At 44.9% G+C, this 22,444-nt stretch overlaps 2 protein-coding genes across 5 annotated transcripts; one reads left to right on the top strand and one right to left on the bottom strand.

The window, feature by feature from the left end:
- Positions 1–5,694: 5,694 nt before the first annotated feature.
- LOC113205623 (chromatin-remodeling ATPase INO80) lies at positions 5,695–14,173 on the bottom strand. Its single transcript, XM_026421312.2, has 24 exons — positions 13,829–14,173; positions 13,089–13,315; positions 12,907–13,007; positions 12,621–12,820; positions 12,329–12,499; positions 12,038–12,241; positions 11,849–11,947; positions 11,600–11,758; positions 11,336–11,505; positions 10,186–11,251; positions 9,896–10,112; positions 9,661–9,754; positions 9,195–9,585; positions 8,905–9,069; positions 8,593–8,818; positions 8,390–8,517; positions 8,210–8,304; positions 8,044–8,116; positions 7,799–7,957; positions 7,624–7,726; positions 7,371–7,543; positions 7,206–7,287; positions 7,039–7,116; positions 5,695–6,946 (listed from the first exon to the last, which is right to left on the bottom strand). Exons 2-24 carry the CDS (start codon positions 13,250–13,252, stop codon positions 6,540–6,542), a joined length of 4,725 nt encoding a protein of 1,574 aa, XP_026277097.1. The 5' UTR covers positions 13,253–13,315; positions 13,829–14,173; the 3' UTR covers positions 5,695–6,539.
- Positions 14,174–14,542: 369 nt separating this feature from the next.
- LOC113205626 (serine-arginine protein 55) lies at positions 14,543–21,177 on the top strand. Of its 4 annotated transcripts, none has more exons than XM_026421316.2 (11): positions 14,543–14,658; positions 15,093–15,216; positions 15,297–15,367; positions 15,742–15,840; positions 16,326–16,355; positions 17,108–17,177; positions 19,416–19,489; positions 19,574–19,762; positions 19,844–19,921; positions 20,082–20,240; positions 20,518–21,177. In XM_026421316.2, exons 2-11 carry the CDS (start codon positions 15,094–15,096, stop codon positions 20,633–20,635), a joined length of 1,011 nt encoding a protein of 336 aa, XP_026277101.1. In that variant the 5' UTR covers positions 14,543–14,658; position 15,093; the 3' UTR covers positions 20,636–21,177. The 4 variants fall into 4 exon arrangements, with proteins under 4 accessions (XP_026277101.1, XP_026277100.1, XP_026277103.1 ...); XM_026421315.2 differs by lacking the exon at positions 15,742–15,840 and adding an exon at positions 15,875–16,000; XM_026421318.2 differs by lacking the exon at positions 16,326–16,355.
- The last annotated feature ends 1,267 nt before the right edge of the window (positions 21,178–22,444 follow it).

A 22,444-nucleotide genomic window follows, 5' to 3' on the forward strand; every position in this document is an offset into this window, starting at 1 on the left:
GTAAAAATTATAAAATAGGTCAAAATTATTATAAAGAGCGTCGGCGGCGGGACCAGTTGGGACCATAGTGCGCGTGTTCTAAAGTGCGCCGGCCGCGGCCCGGCCGCGCGCTGCTCCCCGGCGGCTGAACGAGGAGTAAGGCCCCGAGTAAAGTCCATTCATACATAATGCATTCGCACTCTGTTCGCGGTAAAGGAGACGGTGGGGGCGAGGGGAGGGGGGGGGGCGAGCGTCGTTAATTAGCGCCGTGATGCGGCGAGATGGGCGGCGGCGGTGTGGTCGCGGAACTATGTCGATCACGATACACAATATCATGGGCAAATCAAGGCCTCTCTTCATTAATTTTTCGTCGAAAGTTCAGTTACGTGTAAACGAGTGGTGGTGGGAGGTATAGGGGATAGGGGGTTGCCTACTGACAAGGCATAGCCTCTGTGTGCCTGCTACCTACACCATCCCTATAACCTTGATGAAACAGAATGGCGTCGTGGTCCGTGGCTTTGGGCGGTATACTGGAGAAGGGTCGCCAGGACGAGCAGAGCCACCGCACAGGGCGGTGTGAGACGAGGAGCCCCCGCCCCTCCCCTCCCCCCGTCACGGCACGCGCCCAAGCGTCACGCCCTCGCTCGAGGCCCTCTCCCCGCTCCTCCTCCTCCTCCTGCTCCTCCTCGTCTGGTCGGCAAACTCTTCTCAATAAAGCCCCTAACAGCCATGACGAACGCGCGCGCCTTAAAAAATCTTTGCGCCATTTTAGTTGTTACATGTTGCGTCGTCGTGGCGCCGCTGCTGCTGCTTCACTTTCGGCTGTGCACCGCGACGGCGGCGATGGCGGCGGGGAGGCCGGCGGGGGGCGGCCAAAGGCCAGAGAAGGCCGTCCGGTGACATAACGACGGAATGTAACGATCCAAACGACCCGCGCCTCGCGCTCCTCCGTCGTTAGAGCTATCGACACGCGCGACGCACCGCGGCGCCGCGTCCCGGTGCGAGCGCGACCCGCCTCAACGACCGCGCGTTAGGCTAATCCTGGTGACGCTAGGGCCGCAGGTGTCATCGAGGCGAAAGGGGTTGAGGGGCCCCGCGGAGGGGGAGGGAGGGGCCGGGGGCGCCGCGGGGGCGGGAGGGGAGTCGCTGCCCACGGCCCACACGCTGGCGCGTTACACGTCAACCGGGCGGGCTCCAGGCCCGAGCCGAGCCGCCACCGATCCATCTTGCTTTTGTTGTCCCGGACCGGCTACAAGCACCATCACCGACGCGCCGCCGCCCTTCTGCTGCTGCTGCTGCTGCCTATTCGGCCCCCGTCCCTTACGCCCTGTCACGCCGCGGAGGGCCAGGAGGAGGAGGTGGGGTCGGGTGAAGCCAGCAAGGCCCCACACGGTAACGACAATGTCCTGATCGTCGTGGACCCAACGGAGGCCCTGTTCTTCCCGCCGCGCCACCGGTCGGCCCGCTGCCCAACCACTAACAACCTCTCGTAAAATTTGTCGCCGTAGCGGGGCGGTGCGGGGCTGCTCTCGAGTCGAAGGTACGGTGCGCGCGCGTGTGTGTGTGTGTGTGTGTGTGTGTGTGTGTGTGTGTGTGTGTGTGTGTGTGTGTGTGTGTGTTGTGTGTGTGTGTTGTTGGGTCGTCGTGCTGCATTCCTGCTGCTGCTCCAGCTCCTCCAGGTCCTCGCCGCCCTCGACACGACCCGCCGCCGCGCTGCTGCTGGTCCACTCGGCAAGGGAGCAGCAGCAGCAGCGTTTATGTTGGAATTATAAAATCATATTATTTGAAAGGAGGGAAAATAAGGAGGAGGGCTGGGGGAGAGAAGATGAGGGCGTCGCGCTTTGAAGAGTAAAACGTGAGCACACCCGGACAGCAGACTCCCCCCTCCTCCTCTCCACGCCCCTGATCGGAACAGAGCAAAGTAGAGGGTATGCACTTGCTCTGCTGCTCAGCCATAACACGACACACCGCCGACGCGCAGCCGCAGCCGCAGCCGCAACAGGGCGTTTAGAATACTTTGGGCTTGGAAATCACTTGAAAATGGCTGCTGCTCCGCCTCCCTCTCTCTCTCTCTCCCCGCAGATTGGAGACGAGACACAATTTCCTCCACGATCATAATGAAGCGGGTTCCTCCTGCACGCCTTAATTATACCTCGGCCTCTCTCCCTCTCACCTACCTCCCTCTCCCCCCCCCCTCCTCCTCCTCCTCCTCCTGCGTCGATTATCCGCATCACATCCGCTTTGCCGAATTCTTACAAAAGGTAGGCGGCGGCGGCGGTGTTCGAGAATTAAAATCGCGGCTCGTTTTCCGAGGAGGGGAAAGGGAAAGGGAGGGAGGAGGGGGGAGGGGGGCGTATAGCGAGGGGCAGCAGATTCCATGAGTGAGACTGGGTAGGGAGGTAGAAAGAAAGGTTGGGGGGGGGGGAAAGAGTGAGAGGAGGGGCGAGGTGAAGGGGTACTGAGGAAGCGGGAATGAGAGAGAGAGAGGGGGGGAGGGGAGCAGTGCGCTATAAATCAGCAAGTAGACGGCACGGGCACAGGACAAGGGCACTGGACAAACATTTGCCCTGCGTTGCGCTTGGAGGTAACAAAAAAAGCCAATGGAAAGCCAGAAGATTAGCCAGAAGAGACTTTAAAGAGTGTCGCCCTCGCTGGGCTGCGTATGAGCACGACGACGCATGACCTTAGCAACATAGCAACAAGCTGTGGGGGCGCCGAGAATGCAGTGACAGCGAAATGGGGAAGTGCTGGGATGTTGGACAAAAACTGGAGGGATGCGCATCTACCTATACGATGAGATATTTTCTCTTCGCTTCGGAGACTGCCGGTCGGGTTTGGGTGAGGTCAGTGCCGCGCAGCTCCTCCCCGCCACGCCACGCCCCGCCACGCCCCGCCACGCCGCGGTGTGGTGTGCGGACTGCATTGCCGCACGTCTTCGCGGGGCTGGTTGGACGGGCCGGGGCCGGCCGGACGTCAATGGACTATACCGACCGGCTGCCGGTGTGGAGGACGCACTCACACACACACACACACACACACACGCCGAATGACCTCTCAGCTTCTTAGCACATCGGGCGGAGACACAAGGACAACCCAATCCCATATACATCATCACACCCCAGATAGAATTTCCATCATTGTCAACCGTGCCGATTTTACCCTGTCGATTTACTTGCGGAACTTGGTCCCGAAAATCGAGTGTCCAGAAAGTAAGTCCGTTTTTTTTTTCTCAGATGAATTCGACAAATTGCGGGAACTCGGCGCCTGCGAGACTCGGGGTAGGCCACCCCGCGGTACACGCATGCACTGCAGACAAGATGTTGCCTACCCACCAGGCGCTATGAGAGCTCGCACAGGCCACAGGCTTATCTGGTCAGGTTCGTAACGGAGGATCGCGGACGTACTATCTGGATGATCCCTAAAGACACCCTGGTGCACTCTCTGTAAGTTGCTCTTTAATTTGCCTACCTATCAGGCTATCATTTTCTCCCCCCTACTTTCTTTCTCCCCCTTTTCTAGGAGCGAGCAGGGGGAAGGGATTGGGTTGTAATGGTTGGGAGGAAGGTCATGATGCCCCGACCCTCCTCCCCCGGTGTCTAGCAGATACGCGCCCTCCTGCGACAAGGTACTCCAGCCAGCGGCCCGGCGGCGGCAAGCTCACCTTCAGAGAAAAAACCTCGAGAGTGCAAAGGAGCGTGGAACAACATAGTAAAACGACAAATGACTTGATATTCAGGCGGCAACGGCGGCGACGGCACCAAGCGGCACCGCGCAAGGCGGCCTGTATGAGGAAGGGGCACAAGGAATGGAAAGCACGTCTCTTCTACCCACAGTGCATCGCCAGGGCCGCGGGCCGACCGGGGGGCACCAGAGGGGGCCTCTTTCTCTCTCTTGAACACCGTCGCGGGTCCGCTGCCGCGCTCCCCGCCGCTATCCTCAGCTTACCCCTCCCCCCCCCCTCCGCTACGCCGCGAGTCGGCCCGGTGCCGGCCGTGCCCGTGCCGGGCGCCTCGCCGCGGGTCGCGCCGGACAGCGGTGGCCGGGCCGCACGCCGGACTCCGGACCCGAGCGGGTTGCCTACCCGACGAGCCGCCGCGGTAGCGCTGCTGGAGCCGGAGCCCGACCGGGGCGCGCCCGGCGGGGCTCGTAAGCCTGGCTGTCCGACTCCTGCGTTTTCAGATAGTTCCAGACGAGGGTAAAAGTGGCCCTTTCTGATCGATTGACGTTTGCCAACTTTCCCGTCGTAGTGAACATTTTTGTTTTGTCAAGTTTCGATGATGATTGAATATAACTTATTTTTTGGCAGAGGAACTCTCAGAAGTGTCCGAGGACGCCTTTTCTGGCGGGTGCCACACCTGCGGTCAACTGGCGTCCGGGTCTGTGACTCTCAAGTCAACCTGCCGCAGTAACCCTTCAGGGGGAGCGACCGCGCACCGCGCGCCGTTCACGACAGTGCGCTGTGCAGCACCACCTCGCCGACCGGCCCTCTCCCCGGCTGCGGGGCCCCAGGCAGGAGGGGCCCCTCGGCTCAGAGCCTCTGCTGTTATTTTTACGGAGACAGGAGGAAAGAAAGTGTCAAAGGAAGCGTGTCGGGTGAAGGGGCGGGCCTACAGGAGGGCCGGGCCGGAGGCAGCAGGGGGAGGCCCTCGGCGGTGTCCGGTGCGCGCGCGTTCACCGCATGCAGCACCCGGGAAGCATTTGAAATAACTGTGAGCCTGTGAGGCCGGCGGCGTTAGGGGGGAAGGGGCTGGCGGGAGAGGCGGCGCTGCAGTGTAAGTAACCGTTGGATGTAACACCGCGCCGTCCACTTCCGTAGTCACTTGCACCGCATTGTGCCTCAGCATACACGTGGCGCGTTTGCAAATTGTCTCTTGCCATAGGCGCCTTACGGGCCGGGCGAGTAGGCAACCCGCCCGCACGGGTGCGTGGCGTACAGTCTACCTGTGAAAGAGGGGCGCGCGGGGTGAGTGGCACCTGACCCGCCACTTGCATAGCTCTTATCTGCTTTTAGTTCTCATGCGTGACGATTATTGGGGAGTGAGTTGGGCTACATCCGTGATGCGACTCATTTTTCAGGGTGTACACATACCCCCTCCCCCCCCTCCTCTCGTGCACACTGCGACGCATCGAAGGCGACTGCGACTGCTCTGCAAGGACAGGTAAGTACCACAGTGAGCACTGAAGAGTGCAGGGAACCAGGGAGGGAAGTGGGAGAGAGGGGGAGGGGGGGGGGGGGGGGGGGGGGGGGGGGGGGGGGGGGGGGGGGGGGGGGGGGGGGGGGGACTGACGCGCATGCACCAGCGGCACCAACAGCAACGCCTTTCCAAATCGCCCCCTGGAAGCACTTGAGTGAAACGGGATAATGGGGCTAATTTGGGTGCACGGCTTCGTCCCTAATGGCCTTTGTGCTGCACAGGGGCCTCGCTGTGCTGCTGCCGATGCTGCTCGCGGCCCCGAGGGCGGCCCCCACCCCACCCCGCGCCGCCGCGCCGTGGCCACACACTCATCACCAGGACGAGCCCCAGAGTCGCAGGGTAATTTGTCACTTCGTCGCCCCTGAAAATCATCCATCATACACACATAACGTAAGTACGTATACCCCTCGGGGAGGGGGGGGGGGGACAGACAGCCGTACAAGCTGTCCCCGAGTGAAAGCAGGAGACTGTTCCAAGATGCAATCGCTGCAATGCAATAACTTACAATAACTTCTACGTCTTTGAATAGAAAACGACAAGGGTATGCTGGTTTATTTATTTATCTAATCGATAAGTAGACACAAATGTTAAAATTTTTAGAAAAAAGACAAACCTTTTTTTTTTAAAGTAGGCAGGTAACACTGACACATACACACAATAGGTACATTCTTTCATAACCAGGAAAATCATCACAGTCTAGAACGTTGTAAGAAAAAATTGATACAATTCATTTGCTTATAATCAAATAATTAAAACTTGATTACATTTGGATGACTATGCCTACTTCTTAAGGTACCACAGTATTTCATATGGTTAGAACCCTTAGTATCTGTCTTTACAAAAAATGTTTGAAACCTGACCCAAGAATACATTATATGACATATAGGAAGCGTAGCTTGGACTAGATTTAATAGAACCTTCAGTTGGACTTAACTTGTCAAACTTTCTTTTCCCATTAATTTTACAAGGGGGGAAGATCGGATACCTTTGTCATTAATTGTATCTTAGTGGACAGAGGGCTTCACAGAAGAAAACAATATATCGTAAATAACTAATCAGTCTTGTTTAATGCAATATCATGTCAACCTTTAAATTTAAAACAGAAAACCTAAATGCATTTCATTATCTGCAACAGTAAAAGAAATGCTTCTACAACAAAACTGTTGTAAAATATATGGCTTCCAAAAATTAAGGGTTTCTACAATAACAACTAACATTAAATCTTTTTTTTAAACTTTAAGACAAAATTTTACATTCATTCTTTTAACTTACAGTATAATACACCTATTACTCTATATGAAACATTCAATATTGTTCAAACGAACACAATATTTTTTCATCACAGTCAAAAATTTAAGACGCCCATCAGTCCTGCGAGGACATGTCGCGCTGCGTGTAGAAGCCAATGCCACCCTGCTGCGCCTGCTGGGTCAGGGGCTGCTGGGAGACACGGCCCAGGGGCACCGGCAGAGGCCGCACGGGGCGCCGGGGTCGCCTCGTGCCCGTCCCTCTCGTCCCGGTGTTGGCGGGCTTCCCTCCGGGCTTGAGGCGAGGCCTGCCGGGGCCTCTGCGCACGGGTGGCGCTGGGACGGCAGAGGCTGCGCCGGCCGCGGGGGAGGACGGCGTCGCAGAGGCGGAGGCCTCGGCCAGGGCCGGCGCGGGCGACGATGCGGCTGCGGGCGACGGCACGGGAGACGAGGCGAGCGACAGCCCCGGGGAGGCCGCCGGCGAGTTGGGCAGCTCGCCGATGATGGCCCCGACACCGCCGGCGTCTGAAAGAGGATGGTCAAGTTTAAGCCGCGTCGTAGGAATGTGATGAGCAAGCTCTCGCAGGAGGCACCAAGGATGGAATGGACTGACTTACCCATCCTACCCCGTCCTGCGCCCCTCCGAGTGCCTCTTGGTCGACCGCGGCGACCGCCTCTGCCTGTTCGTCGCACAGCTGAAAGATATTGCGAGCGTTACATTCCAGACTTTACCCGACTTCCCTTCTTTAAAGACGGTTAGATTAGTAGTATTTTCAACACTTACCGGTGGTGGAAATAGGTCTCTCATACATCAGAGGAGTATTGTCCACCTTGTCACCCAGGCCACCAGATGTGGTGATAGAGCACTGGTTGAAAAAGTAATAGCAAGTAAATAAGTATGAAAGACCATCAAAGAAAGTATAGATTTTTCTATCAAAGAAACTCTTACTTCACTTTGTGTTGGGCTGTTAGGATTGGATTCGACATTCACCCAGCCATCTTCACCCTCTAAGCGTGGGCGTTTTGTTATGGTATCAGTCTCAGGTAGCCCTGCCAGACGACGTTTCTTTTCTCGCTCCCGGAATTCTTCATACTGACGCCTTTCACGTTGCTTCTGACGATCTACCAGAAAAAATTATTAGTAAAATAATTATTGGATTACAATTAATATTTCAGCAACTGAAAATTTTTTGCTTTCTCACATTTGTGTTCAATTTCCTCATCATCCAACAGCAATGAGACAACTTCCTTTGGTTTGAGTGTATCTGGTTTGAACTGTTCTCCACTTATGACCATACGTTGAATCTGAATAAAAATAAATAAATTGTTATTTGAATGAATTTATTGCAAAAATGGAAACCATTAGGGTGATCTTACCTCACTCTTTTCTCTTGCTCTCTGCAATATACGTTCTTCAATTGACCCTTTGCAAATGAGGCGATAAACAGTAACCTGTTTTGTTTGACCTAAACGATGAGCTCTGTCCATTGCTTGTTGGTCTACAGTAGGATTCCAGTCACTATCATAAAATATGACCTGCAGGCAAACAAATCGGAATAAAATAAGCCATTCTAACAAAAGCATACTGAATTTCCATCATTCCACAAAAACTATCAACTCACAGTATCTGCAGCAGTTAAATTAATACCTAATCCACCTGCTCTAGTACTCAAGAGAAAAACAAATATGTCATTCCTGCATGGTATTAAAGAAAATATCATTAGTTACTGCAATACTGTCAAAGTTTTACAAATAACTTTAAGTTCATAAAAACTAAAATTTACTGACCTTGACTGAAAGTCTGCAACCATATCACGACGCTCAGATATTTTTGAAGAACCATCCAATCTCATATATGTATGCTTTCTATGCCACATATACTCCTGGAAAAATGGTTGTTAGAACAACTTACAGAAATGCAAATGGAACATTCAAGAAATTGCACATTAAAGAAATAGATTGCATTACCTCCAATAGGTCGATCATTTTTGTCATTTGGGAGTAAATTAGAACTCTGTGACCTTGCCCTTTCAATCTAGTTAAAAGTGCATCAAGGACATACAATTTTCCAGCATCAGTAACTAATGTCTGTTTGTCTGCAAACGTTTATCAAGATTGTAAAACTTGAATCGGAAAATAACCCCAAAGCTCTCAAAATTTGTGCTACTAACCAGGTATTAGAACACTTGACCATCCAAAGGCAGGAGCAGAACCGAGTAAACCTCCTGGAGTAGGTGGTGAAAAGAAATGATTTGAATTTTCTGTTTGTTTGGCAAGCCATGGCGGCCCTTGCCAGACAGCACTTTTGGCTTCTAAATTGCCACAATTCTTATGATCAGTCAGCTTCCAAGCAGCCGCTCTGCTACTTGCAAACATTTCCCTACTGCTGATATTTATCTGTAAACAATAATGTAGTTGAAGATAACAGTGACAAGAATAAAAATAACCAGTAACATATATGTCATGTGTGCTTATTTATTTACCTTTGGACTAGTGTAGAAGAGGAAGGCTGGCAAATTTGTTGGTGCACATTTTTCTGTGTGGGGTGGTCTAGGTACATGGGAAAATTCAGGAAGAAGAGCCACTTTGCCTGGTCCACTTTCTGTGGCAGTGGCAAGAGCAGTGTGCCCACTAGTTCCTTTTGGTGACTGAAATAGAAATGAAAATTTGGATGGAAATACAAGACAGTACTGCTGATCAGCTTGACAAGCCTGACTAGATCAATAAATTCTGCGGTAAGTAGGTGTTTAAAAGCAAAATGCTCTTCCCTTACCTTGGATGGACTGCCAATGGGGCTGCGGGGAGAAAGCTTTGAGGGTGACAGAGGCTCAGTTTTTACTGCAACTGTTTCTCCAGAAAGTGAATGTAGCTTTTTGCTGCGAAGGAGTCGATGTTCAACTGTTTCTGGTATAGAATGGTATATATGGTCTGTGTGAGTGTATATTGTACTCTGACTGGAAGTCATTCCAGTGAAAACCAGACTGTTACGGACAGAGCTTGTTCTTAAGAAGTATGGAGCAAATGGAGTATAATTTGTTACTAACAAATCAGATGGTTTCCTTCGTAAATTCCACTCTTCTAGGTGGGTATCTGTAGCCATCCCCCATTCTTGCTCATGGCAAGCTTTATCAGCCTCTTGTTGACATTGCCAAGCAAAGTTCCACCTAGAAATATTTAAAAGGTTGAACATCTGTAATCAGTGACTACAGAAAAATATGATATTGTATAAAGCTACTTACATAGCAAGAATTCCACAGTGAATGATGGAACTTAATTGTTGAGGGGTCAAACCCACAATGCGCATAAAGCCAAATGCACCACTATTCAAACACTCTGAAATATAAGTTTACAATCAGTACAATTTTAACTCAAAGAAACATTTTACCAACACTATGAAACCATCCCCTCCCCCCATATAGCTGTAATATTTATTTTTAGATTAAAAAAAATTAATACAAAACTAAATCAACTTACGACTGTCTTGGACATTTGAGCTTGAGTTAAGAGCTCTATGAAGATATTCAGGTGTGAATATATTTAAGAGGTTGTATAGGATATGTCTGTTGCTGGGTACAGTCTGATGAATAATGCCATATTCTGCAACAAGCTTGGGCACTACATATGCAGCACACTGCATAAAAAATGGAGATTTTGCATCTCTTCTTTCAAATAATTCTGGATGATTACAAACCTGTAAAGATGAAATTTCTCATAAATAAAAAATTTTATACATTGCAATACACAAGTTTGTGTCAGTTACTCACTTTTCTAAACTGCATTACAAGGTTCATAAGACTAGATGTAACACTTTGAGCAGATTGAGCAGATCCCGCTGTTTGAAGCAAATCTTCAATGCGTATTTTCTTTTTGAGAGCTGTATACAGAAGTTTTTGGCGTGTTGTGAGAGGGCAGTACACCATAACTTCGATTTTGTCCGAGAGTTCGTTCTCAACATCTTTTTTTATTCTCCTGAGCATGAATGGTTTCAATATCATGTGCAAGCGTGTAAGATGTTTCTCATCCATGGCAGTCTTATTTTCAGCATGGCTTTCAATATCTTTTGAAAACCATTCACTAAATTCATCATGTGAATCAAATAAGGTGGGCATAATGAAGTGAAGCAGGGCCCACAGTTCAGCCATACTGTTCTGAATAGGTGTTCCACTGAGCAAGAGCCTATTGCGGCAACTGAAAGATTGAAGCAGCTTCCACCTTTGACTACTTTGACTCTTGATTGCTTGAGCTTCATCCAATATCATGTATTGCCATTTAATACGATTGAAATACTTGAAGTCTTGGATTACAAGCTGGTAACTGGTAATGACTACATGAAAGCTGGCTTCCTTAGTATGCATATCCTTCTGATCCCAAAACCCTCTAAGAATTTTTCTCTCCTGGGGGCTTCCCCAGTATGGCACAACTTTAAAATCAGGCACAAACCTTGCCATTTCTTGTTGCCAATTATGGAGAGTGGAAGCTGGAGAAATTATGAGGAATGGTCCCCATATACCATATTTTTCAGCTACATGGCATAAAACAGCAATTGATTGAACTGTTTTTCCAAGACCCATTTCATCAGCCAAAATACCATTTATCCCTTGGTCGTATAAGTTAGCCACCCAACTCAGACCCTTCAATTGATAATGTTTCAAATTTCCCCTGAACATAGCAGGTTGTGGCTGCTCTTCTAGTGGGGTAAGAGTATTTTCAATGGCAGAATCAGCCTGAGCCTGGGCCTGAGTTGCCGATGGTGCAAATTGTCTTGTCCGTTGTTGTTCAGTGCGAAATGCATGACTAACATTTAGTTTTACTTTTGACTTCATAGCCTCACTGAAAATTAAAAACAAAAACATTACATCTTCAGTTATAAAAATTATTTGTACCTAATGGGTAGTCAAAATGACATTCAAATACCTGTCATATGCATCAACAGCAAGCAGCCTTGGATTCTTCTCTTCATCTAGTTGGCTGAGGATTCTTTGCTGCTCATGGCTAGCAATTGAACCAAACCTTTTAGACATGAAGTGGGCATAGAGCTCAGTTTGAGTAATCAAGAAATTCAACTTTCTTTGCTGACGCTTGGCCTGTGAGCAATTTAGATGGAGATTGTTCATTGTTTATAACAGTACAAGAGAAAGTTAAATTATTCCAGCAAACACGATGCTTTTCTATTATTACCTCCAACAATTCAACATCCATTTTTCTTTGCTCTTCTGCTTCCTTCTCCATACGACGCCTTGTTTCCCTCTCCACACGGTCATACCTTTTCCAATACGCTTGCATTTCTCGGGTCAGACGCTTTAGTCTCCAAACAGTTTCTTTCATATTTTTTTGAGACTGTAAGTGAAGAATTTCAAAATATTTATGAAACTGAATCATAAATTAAATGTTTTAGGATTGGAGAGGGGTAAGATAATGTAAGTATACCTGCATGGCCTTCTGGCGCCAATGCCTCATACAGTAGGTGGCAACTCTCCTGCAGCTGGTTAGCTGTTCCTTATGGTTATTTGCCTTCCCTCGCTGTACCTGCAGCCAAACAGAAATATCAAAATTTTGCTTCAAGAACATATACAGTAGTTTCTAAAGCAACACAACAAGGTAGGGGAGGGAACATACTTTTCCAAGCTCCTTCTTAGCCATTACTGCCCATATCTTCCTTCTCCTTTGAGCCATAACCTCAGGACTTTTGGTTGATTGCTGTTTCTTTTTACGACCTCGAGGAGCTCTGCCTGTCTCAGCAGCACCAGAAGCTTCATCTTCAATTTTAATTTTACGAAGTAGATTGCGTTCCTCTTCATTTAAATGAAGCAGATCAGATTCCTAAACAAAAAAACATAAATTCTTATCATTCCTGAAAGTCCTAAATTGTTAACAATTAGAATGTATCGTAAGAGTTTTGAGTAGTACATTGAATGTAGAATTGATAAGTTTGTCTTTGTTCGGCTTTCTTCCTCTTTTTTTAACTTCAACCTTTTCTTTCTTCTTTTTCTTCCTGTTACCAATGACAGCTTTCTGGTGCTCAGTAAACTTATCAAAATTTGAAAGCAATCCAGCCCCATAGTATTGATACTGTAAATTCTGTAAATAATATTAGCAATGAAACAAACAAAACAAGCATAGATACAGTAACTCGATAAGGATATATTTTTGATAATGGTATGGTGTTCATTAGGCTTAGTATTTTTTTTATTACACTTACATCAGGATTTGAATAATATTTTTTCTGATATTTTCTTCTAAGTTGGTGGTGGTAAAGCATTTCTTTAATATGTTGGTCTACTGTCCAATTTTCTTCTTCAGCAGAATCTTCAGAATCTGACAGGAGAACATCCCGCAACCACTCTCTTTCACCAGCCACTTGCGAAAAGTTATATAATCTATGTTTATCAGATTTCCTTTCTAAAGAAAAGAACCAAAAGCATATTTAAAAAAAACATTAGATTAAAATAATAATTCATATGAAAACAAAGAGCATCTTATCCCACCTTGTTTAGATGTAGGAATACCATTACAAATCTTTTCACCATTAACTTTACCCCCATCGTTTCCTTGGGACTCAGTTTCTGATTCACTGGAATCAGGATCACTGTAAAAAATAATAAAATCAATGATAAACGCTAAGAAAAATTTAACTATGTTAATGACCTGAAAATAAACCTTTACTCACCTGGTAGGGTATTCAAAGATCTTGGTTACTTCAGCCAAGAATGGTCGCACATCAAGTGTATGTTCAAGCTTTTGAATATGAAGAGGTTTGGCTATATCTGATGGATTCATATCCAAAAGACTCCTCACTTTAGTTGGACTGACATTAGGCGGGGAATTTTTCATTGTGTTTGTGCACTTTTGTCAGCAAGAGTCAAGAAAAATGTTCCATAAAAGTGAGGGCAGCATCTAAAGATATGGACAATAAAAAAAAACATCTAGGGTCATTGCAAACATCGAAAGGACAATCAAGTGTTCAAACAAATATTAGACAATACAAGTAGATGGGAATGATAGGGAACAGGTCAGGGATTTTGCTATGGTACTGGGCAGCTAGGGAAAGTAAACAATCTACTCTCAAAACATAACTATGGATAAATTCTAGGGTTAGGTTTGCCAGTGTTTATTAACATTAAATGGCATTTCAGGGCTGAGACCATTAATAGTATTGGAAAATTATGAGCTGTATTCTTTGTCATGTCCGTGCGATAGTAGATTTAAGTTCTCAAATGTCTTTTCTGTGATGTGGATATTCCAAATAGCATGCAGTTTAACATTTTAGCTGGAAAAGTGAACTAAATTAAACTATTTTGTAGTTCTTAACCTATTGTGACAGAATAGTGTCTGCTAGATTGTGGAGTCAGTTCAAAGAAATGACCCTTCAAGACAGAATTTTGAATTATCACCCTGTGTTTAACCCACCGTTAGGACATGAAAATTGCTGAACCATAGAACATTTTAATGTCCCGCTCGAAGCCGGTTAAAATCTGTACGGATTCTTGGAGGCCAATGGCGACTTCAAAGAGCCCACACAAATTTAAACTATGAACCTGTAACACAAGTTTTAAGATACATTCACGCTATGGCACGTGAAGACTGGTGAAGGAGAAGTGGGTGGTGTGAGATGACAAAGTTCCCCGAGAGTCCTGGCCATGTTGATTTTAATGTTTGGCATCAGACGAAGAGCGACCGCCATTAGCGCCATTAGCAGAGAAAGAACTGTAATGTCGGGAATCCTTCTGTTTTGATGCTGCCCTATAAATATTTATTCTTCACTAATCGTGTAATATGAAAGAGGTTCAAATTTGTGGGGATAAAGGACGTTTTCCTAAAAGTAAATTGGACGATCCGTGGTGTAAAGGATAAAACGTAAATAAGATTTTGGGTTGGAGGCTACACGTTGTCTACTGTGGGATTTCCGGTCAATGCCGTAACCATTTTGTTAGAAATATCCTCAAGAGTTTACGATTCTTGAAGAAAACCGCACCAAAAAGGCAAAATTAAAATATAAAATAGATTGTAGCATAATTTTGTGTGTCAGAAATGTGGTTATTTTACCAGGCGCCGCTAGAAACTGTTAAAAAAGTAGTCATTTTGACTTCGGTCGGATGATTGTTAAAATGTAAACCCCATTTCCGGCAGAATTGAGTTCGTGCATGGCGTCCTTGGACATCGTAACAGAGATAATTTGCTGATTACCGTCACAAGTGAAGCTTCTTTCCCATCGTCCAGCTCTACACTTGAAAATCAAGGTAAATTCTTTTCTATTTTTGGCCACTCACATTTTACTTTGCGGCGATTTACATAACGATTCGTAGCCGGCCGTTGTAACCCACCCTATTTTCAGTGTCAGGCCACTGTCGCATCATCGCTATTTCAGTTCTAAATGTGAAGTTCTGTTACTTCAGATTACAATTTTCTGTTCGCATTCCCATTCGCATTTATCAGTTAAGTACACGAGTGGATCATTAATGCTCATTTTACTTCGTTTGTTTCCATATTGTTGTGAATGTTTCGGCTTACAGAAGCCGGCTCGTTAGGCCTTTCCGTTGTGAAAATATTTGTTAACTGTTAAATTAACCTCACACTCCGTTAATTCATAGTTATTCAGCGTTTATGTCGGGTTTATAGCAAGGTGCTGTATAGTATGTTGTTTTTTTTCATCCATCACATTTATTTGCTGCAGAATGGGTACGCGGGTGTTCGTGGGAGGCCTAACCTACCGAGTTAGGGAACGAGACTTGGAGAGGTTCTTCAGGAAATATGGCAGAATAAAGGAGATTGCCATGAAAAATGGATTCGCCTTTGTGGTAAGTTATTTGTGGTGGAGTTTTTGATTTTATTTGGGATAGATCTTGTTCAGTACTCTGATTCATGTATTGTCTCTCAGGAATTTGACGACCACAGAGATGCTGATGATGCTGTGTATGAACTCAACGGAAAGGAGCTGTTGGGAGAACGGTAAGATTTCGTTTTTCTAATTCTATTCATTCACTGTTGAATTTACTAATGTTGAATGTTTTACATTGTCAATTCTCGATAATTTTAAGTTATATGTTGACTAACCTGTTGTTTTTTCATGTTAATGTTTTTTGTGTCCAGGTTTGGTGACATGTCATGTTTTCCTCTTTAGCCAAGTGATCTATAATGTTTGCAAAACCTTTTCTTACTATACGCATGTTAATTTTTTAAACGAGTATTTTTTTGGTTTCTTAGCTCCTTTGTATTGCATGTGCTCTTGTCGTTGTTTGTCGGTGTTCTGTGCAGGTTAGATGCAGCAGGCGGCGCAGAGGAGGCAGCTTGCGCTAATGTCGGCGAATATTCTGTGTTTCCAGAGTGATTGTGGAGCATGCGCGGGGCACAGCCCGTGCCCGGGACCGGTTTGGAGGTAGCGGTGGTAGCAGTTTCGGCCGACGGCGCTCCTGGGCTGACAGGTTAGCTGAGCAGAGCGTCCCATTGTTGTTGCAGAGTATCTGTAGAGAGGGCGCGTGGAACGCCGAGAGGTAGCGACATCTGGAGAGGGAGCGGGACCGGGAGCGGGAGCGGCCGGAGTCTTGGCCCGCCCCCTGTCTCCTCGGGAGGGCGAAGCCGGGGGTAAGCGAGCCGCGAGCCGTGCGGATAGACGGACGAGCGATGCGTTGAAGCGATGACGTTGACGATGTGGAGTGCTCGCTGGAGGTTTGACGGAAAGAAAAGGGGTAGAAAGGGTGGGGAGTGGCATCCAGGGCTGGCTTCAGTACTTACATCCTTCAAACTCCTTCATTATTCAGTTTTTTTACCGCATGCAACGTAATTTTTGGCATAGATGGATATAAAATCCTATCACACTAGCTTCTTTTGGAAATCAATATTTTTCTTGCGTATATTAGAGTATTACTATTTTGCGCAATTGTGCTAATTCTATTTTTCTCACTTTCAGTCGAGATAACGATCACCGGATGTCCGACAGGTAAAGATTTTGAATACCTGTTGTCTAAGTTCATTCTAAGTTCAAAACTGGTCTCATTTCATTATCCCGACCAGTTTTTGTTCAGCTGCTTCATTCATTTTCTGTTGTAGTTACATTTGCACTGAAGCCAATTCTTGGTCTCGGATTGTCACTTGTGTGTGTTGTGCTGTAGTGGGCCTTCCGGAATCTTTTTCTTCTAATACACTGTCCTTGTTTCTAATTGCCCATAATGCATGGTTTCCCAGAGTATTGAATAGAGAAAATAAATTTTAGTTACGAGCCTATGCTCAAGGCAAAGTTCTAGTTTTATGCATGTCAGATTCTAATCACCTTTCTACCCCTGGTTTGCGCTTGTACGCACAGCCAAGTTTCTCTGCATGTCAAAAAACTTGGTATTTAACATGACTTTTGAAGCTCTAAATTTTTCTTTTCACTCTTGTATTGTTACACTACCCATGATGGCAATTATTTCTTAATACATGGGCTTAGGGTCTACTTTTCTTATTGAAAAAGTATTTTGGTAGAGTAGATTTTTATTTTCAATTTTCCGTTACCTCCTGAGGTGCGCTCTAATCATTTTCATCATGTCCTAACTAATGCTGTCATCACTTCCATGTTATGCAACCAGTCAATGGTATTTGATATCAAAGGAAGTAATCAGCATTATAGGGCTAATCTTTTGAATTATTGAAGTAATTGATGCAGACACCTCAGGATTGTTTAAATATGTGTACCCTCGTATCCTGTTACAGATATGGTCCCCCAACAAGAACAGAATACCGTCTTACTGTGGAGAATCTTTCTAGCAGGGTCAGCTGGCAGGTAAGAAATTATGTTGTTTTTTTATGACTCATTTCATACAGCCTATTTCATCAACATTCTGTGATTGGTGACTGGAAAAGAATGTAAATCAAGATATGCTGAATCTTCTTGGATCAAGCTTCTTTGGAGAATTTTGGGAGATTCCTCATTCCTGGAATGAGATGGATTTCTGGCATGGCTCAACTAGTACTTTGCTAGTTGAAACTGATTTGTGGTGTCAGCTGAGTGAGGCTTTAACTCTCATTTGAATTTTCTCTATCATGCTCTTGTTATATTTAAATTTTTTCGCAATGACGAATAGATCTTACTGTCATCTATATTTAATATCAGCTATGTAGAATTAATTCTTCTTGTTAGTTTTTATTTTCTTTGCTCATTTGATTGCAAGTCTTTAGGCTTGCATCAACAAATCTTGATTTACCCGTTTAAAGCCCACTCAGCTTGACTTCATGGTGTGCACACATTGAAAGATTGTGTTAAAAAGAAACAAACTTTGGCGTGTTTTTTCCAAAAGAGCCTTGGCTTCTCCTTGGAGGGATGACCTGAGCCACGCAGTAGGGCTTCCTAATGACTCGATGCTATGAGAGAGGTGGCGTGGTGGAGCTCGTGGCCAGCGAGCCAAGCGACCAAGCAAGCGTCCATGGATCTGAGACCCCAAGCCCAGCTCCGCTTGGCTCCGCCACCGTCCGACCCCGGGCTGGCCAGCCCGTACCGAGCCTGCGCCTGGCAGGGCAGCACCATGGCACCTACCACCGGTGTGGTGAGGCGTGGCGAGACGAGGCGAGGCATGGCGTTCCACCAACCCTTCGCCGATCCAATCCGATCCGTTCCGATCGGGATGGTCAAGACTCTAGGGCAGGCGACGGCTTCGGCTCACGGTTTCTCGTAGATGTTGGTATGGGCGGTGCAGGCAGCAGGACCTTCTCCTCTCCTCCCCTCTGGTGTGTGTGGCTCGATTTCCCCCCGCGGCCTGGGTCCCGGGTCGCAAGGTAAACACACCTTTCAACGACCATCTTTAATTATAGGGGTCTAGCATGCTCAACTGTTTTTTTTTTTATTTTCTATCATTTTTTTCCTCTTGGTTGTTTTAGACAACACAGACACTCTGTGTTGCACATCCATGTCCAAAATTAGGTGCATTGGCTACTTGATTTTGTTCCTTCTTTGAAGTGAAATAATATCAAGTAATATTGTGTTCATTTAAGACCCCTCTCTAGGATCAATTATAATGTTAACATTAAATCATCTTTAATGTTTTGTTATTGAAATTTTTATGTTTTAGTCATGAATACTGTACTTTGAAATAATCTTTTCTCCATTTCATTGGTACTATGCCTTAAAAATACTGGCTTGTTTTCAAATAAAAGTTCTTCCTTAGAGAGGGTATGTTTGATGAACCAATCATTTCTCATTTAGCATTGAAGACCACATCATTCTCTGAGGATTTACTCTTGAGGAAGATCTGCCACCTAGTCGAGCGACATGGATTCTCGTTGAAGACCTCGTTCACCCTGGAGCACTGCCCATGGAGTAACAGGAGTTCATCCAGGAGACCTATCTACATTTCTGCCTCAGTCTGGGAAGCCCAAGATCACCTGAGGGACGCCGTTAGAGACCTAATCTATGGAGGAATGCACATCTTCATACTACTTGAAATCTCTCATGGAAGAAGTCTGAAGAGTCATAGCCGGTCCAATACGAGGAGGTCCACTGGAATACCTACCAATATGAAGACATGCTGTTTCACTAGGAAGTCTCTGATGGAACCTTGGGCCAACAGCTGCTTGCATCCTTCCAATCATTAATGTGGAAAAATTTGCACTACGGCGTGCCCTAATTTTGGACATGGACCTTGTCAGGTTTTAAAGTCAGGGCCTAGTTGTTCAGCACTGTATATAAGCTTTCTTTTGCCTTATTTGCAATATGCAGCTATTCAAAATTCATAGACGTCAGATACACATGAGCTTTCTGGTTTCCAGGTTATTTTTATTTTTGGCAGTTTGAGGATGAGTACACTTCAAATTGTCCAATTAATTTTAGATCATTTTGGGGTGATTTTATTATCTCCCCAACATTATAATCATTTACCTTCAAAGAGACTCAATTGTCAAAGCTCTCTCAAAATTAGTTAAATGCTAAACACCAAGTTATTAAAATTCAAGAGGCTTAATTAGGAACCTTTTTTAGTCTTCCCCATGTGATGATTTTCTAATGTTCTTTTTATGAATGCTTGCACAGGACCTCAAGGATTACATGCGTCAAGCTGGTGAAGTTACTTATGCTGATGCCCACAAGCAGCGTAGGAATGAGGGGTAAGGGTTTTTTTTGTTTGTTTTTTTCACTTGGTCTGGATTTTTCTTTATTTGAAAGGTACTAACTTACCCTTTCTTATCCAGTGTGGTGGAGTTTGCTTCATATTCTGATATGAAGACAGCTATTGAGAAATTGGATGACACAGAACTGAATGGAAGAAGAATTCGCCTGATTGAAGATCGCCGAAGCCGCCGCAGGACAAGATCATCATCATCCCGCTCAAGGTCACGCTCTAGGTCCAGATCTAGGAGGAATTCTCGATCCAGGTCTAGGTAAGTGGTCTTCTACCTTTTCAAATTGTTTCTTGCATTTCTTTTTCTGTGTATCATTGATTTAACTGAATGTCTTGTCAGGTCTCGCAGTCGGCGCAGCTCACGTAGCAGGTCCAAGTCCAAGTCTGCTTCTCGTTCAAAGTCTCGTTCCCGATCAAAGTAAGTGTTTCCACTTGTCGCCTATTTAGAGTAATTATTGTTAATGAATTCACTTGCACATCCTATTTACAAGATACATCTTACCTTATCATTCAATTTACACCTTCTGTTCATATAATTTTTTATATGATTTTAACTTGGCAATTTTTGTTTTTATCAGATCCAGGGGACGTTCTAAGTCAAAGTCCCGCTCTAGATCTCGCTCTCGCTCTGCTAGATCTGCCCATTCCCGGTCGAGGTCTCGCTCCCGCTCCCCTGTTAAGGACAGAAAGTCCAGGTCTCATTCCAAGTCCCAGTCCAAGGCTAAATCATTATCCAAGTGAGTATGAGCCCACTCTGGCAAAACAAATTGGTGGTCTCTCCTTTTTCAGTTAATGTTTGTACTACGACAATATCAACTGACCTAATAGCATGTTTTGTTTGATGCTATATCTGTCATTTTCCCATACGTATATTGTGCAAGACACTTCAGTCACCTGCCTTTTTATTTTAGTTTTTGAACTAATATCTGTGTAGCTTTATTTTAAACTTGAGACCACCTTTTAAAATGTAGCTAATTTAATCCTATTTTGCTAATCCTGCCATTTTCTCTGTAGGGAACGAGATCGTTCACATTCTCGATCAGTGAGCAAAGGCAGATCCAAGTCTCGCAGCATGACTCCCAAGGATAATGGTGATAAGTCTCCTGAAGATGTGAAGAAGGAAGAAGATTAAACTTTTTTTCACTTTTCCACATGTTTTTCATTTTATTCAATAATTACTTTCTGACTTACTGACAGTTGATTAAATCAATTTTGACTATATTCCAAACGACTTCTTTCTAAATGGTTTTGTCTAGTATGTAATTTGGTTTTCCATATGAAAGGTTCAGGTGGTACGTGTGTATTTTAGTGTACAAAAATCATTGTCCATTTCTATTGAATCTAGATCTTGCCATTCCTGATATGAATGTGGAACTTTAGACTTTGTAGAGAATGCATTTTGGGGTTTAAAGTAAAGCCTCGGTTTCTTCCAGAGCATACCTGATTGGAGCAGTAGCTGTATGTGTTATGCGGTCAGACATTCTTTAAAATCATTTTAATTGACAGTGTTGAACTTTTTTTTTTATCATGAGTCATGTGTTCTCATGCTTTTATTGTGAATGCTTGTAAGTAGTGCATTTTGTTGTTTGGCCCTTTATCCTGGGTACACAGTAAATCAGATTTATTATGTACATGACACATTGACTTTGGAAATAAAAGCTTTACTCCTTACTATTTGCTCTAGTTCATTTTTCTCTAAAGAGAAATGGTCATTTCCATCATCTCTTTTATCAGTTGGATTTGGTTCCTAAGGTGAAAACAGACCTTGAACATGTGGAGCTTTACTGGCATGCATTTCATGGGTTATTAATGACCAAAATTTTTAGTCTTAATTCATAGTAAAGTACTTTAATAACACATAAATAACAAGATTTCATCACGAAATCACAGTAATAGTTACTACAATAAAATCACGAAAGCAATGAACAGCATACACCGATATTGCCCAACAAAGTAAACCAAGGGCCACAGTATAAAAGTCAGACTGAAGGATCAGCACAGTCCTTCAACATCCCTTCACATTTTCTGTCAGTTTTACAGGCCGTACATTGTACTTCAAATACATCAATACACATTACTGTATGGCAGGTTAGAAATAATCATAGCTTGAGGTAGACTTTTTCCATAAGAGTACTAGGTTTCATATCATTGGAAGTTCAGTTCGTATTTCAATTACATTAGTTAAGCAGCATTTAATATACAGGGCTTGATAGGCATTTAAAAATTTGTTTGATTCTGGATGGCATTTTTGGAGTACATAAAAGTATGCTAAATTTTGGCACAAATCTATTCAGTCTGGCCAAACTGTATGCTATGATTACTGAAATAAAAAAACAATGCTTGAAACACATTTAAAAACAGATGCAACTGCTTCACTCTTATACTTTAAGTAGATAAAAATACTATCAGGTACTCCACATTCTTCTTCTTCATAAAAAATGACCTCAGCCCACTGAGATAGTAAGTGATGCAGTCTGTCATCTTCGACTAACACAACCAAGAGTTTTTGTTTTTTACACAGCCTAAAAATGATAAATTTTTCCAGGAAAGATGACTGGCACTTCAAAATTTACAATCTAGGCATGTTTCCCTGCACAGAATATTCATTTTTTTACATGGCAAATATAAAAGATCAGTACACATTGCTGTTCTATGTCGATAGCTGAATTAAAATTGTTTTTTTTTTTTTTGTACATCAATCAAGGACCACAGAATTTCTCTCCTCCAGAGGAAAAGTGAGAACCATTACTAAGTACTAGTAACAGCAATGCTTTGAGAAACAAGGCAAACAATACTTTGTATGGCCAGTTCAATTTAAATAAATATTCTTTGGCATAATCATCAGTTATCTCCCAGATAATACATATTGCACACGCATGTGCTCTTACAGGAAACATTTCTTCCCTTCCTTCCCTTTTCATCCCTAATAAATACGTATGTT

The sequence above is a fragment of the Frankliniella occidentalis genome, unplaced genomic scaffold (assembly GCF_000697945.3).
Source record: "Frankliniella occidentalis isolate FOCC.00 unplaced genomic scaffold, Focc_3.1 Scaffold904, whole genome shotgun sequence".
Lineage (NCBI taxonomy): Eukaryota > Metazoa > Arthropoda > Insecta > Thysanoptera > Thripidae > Frankliniella > Frankliniella occidentalis.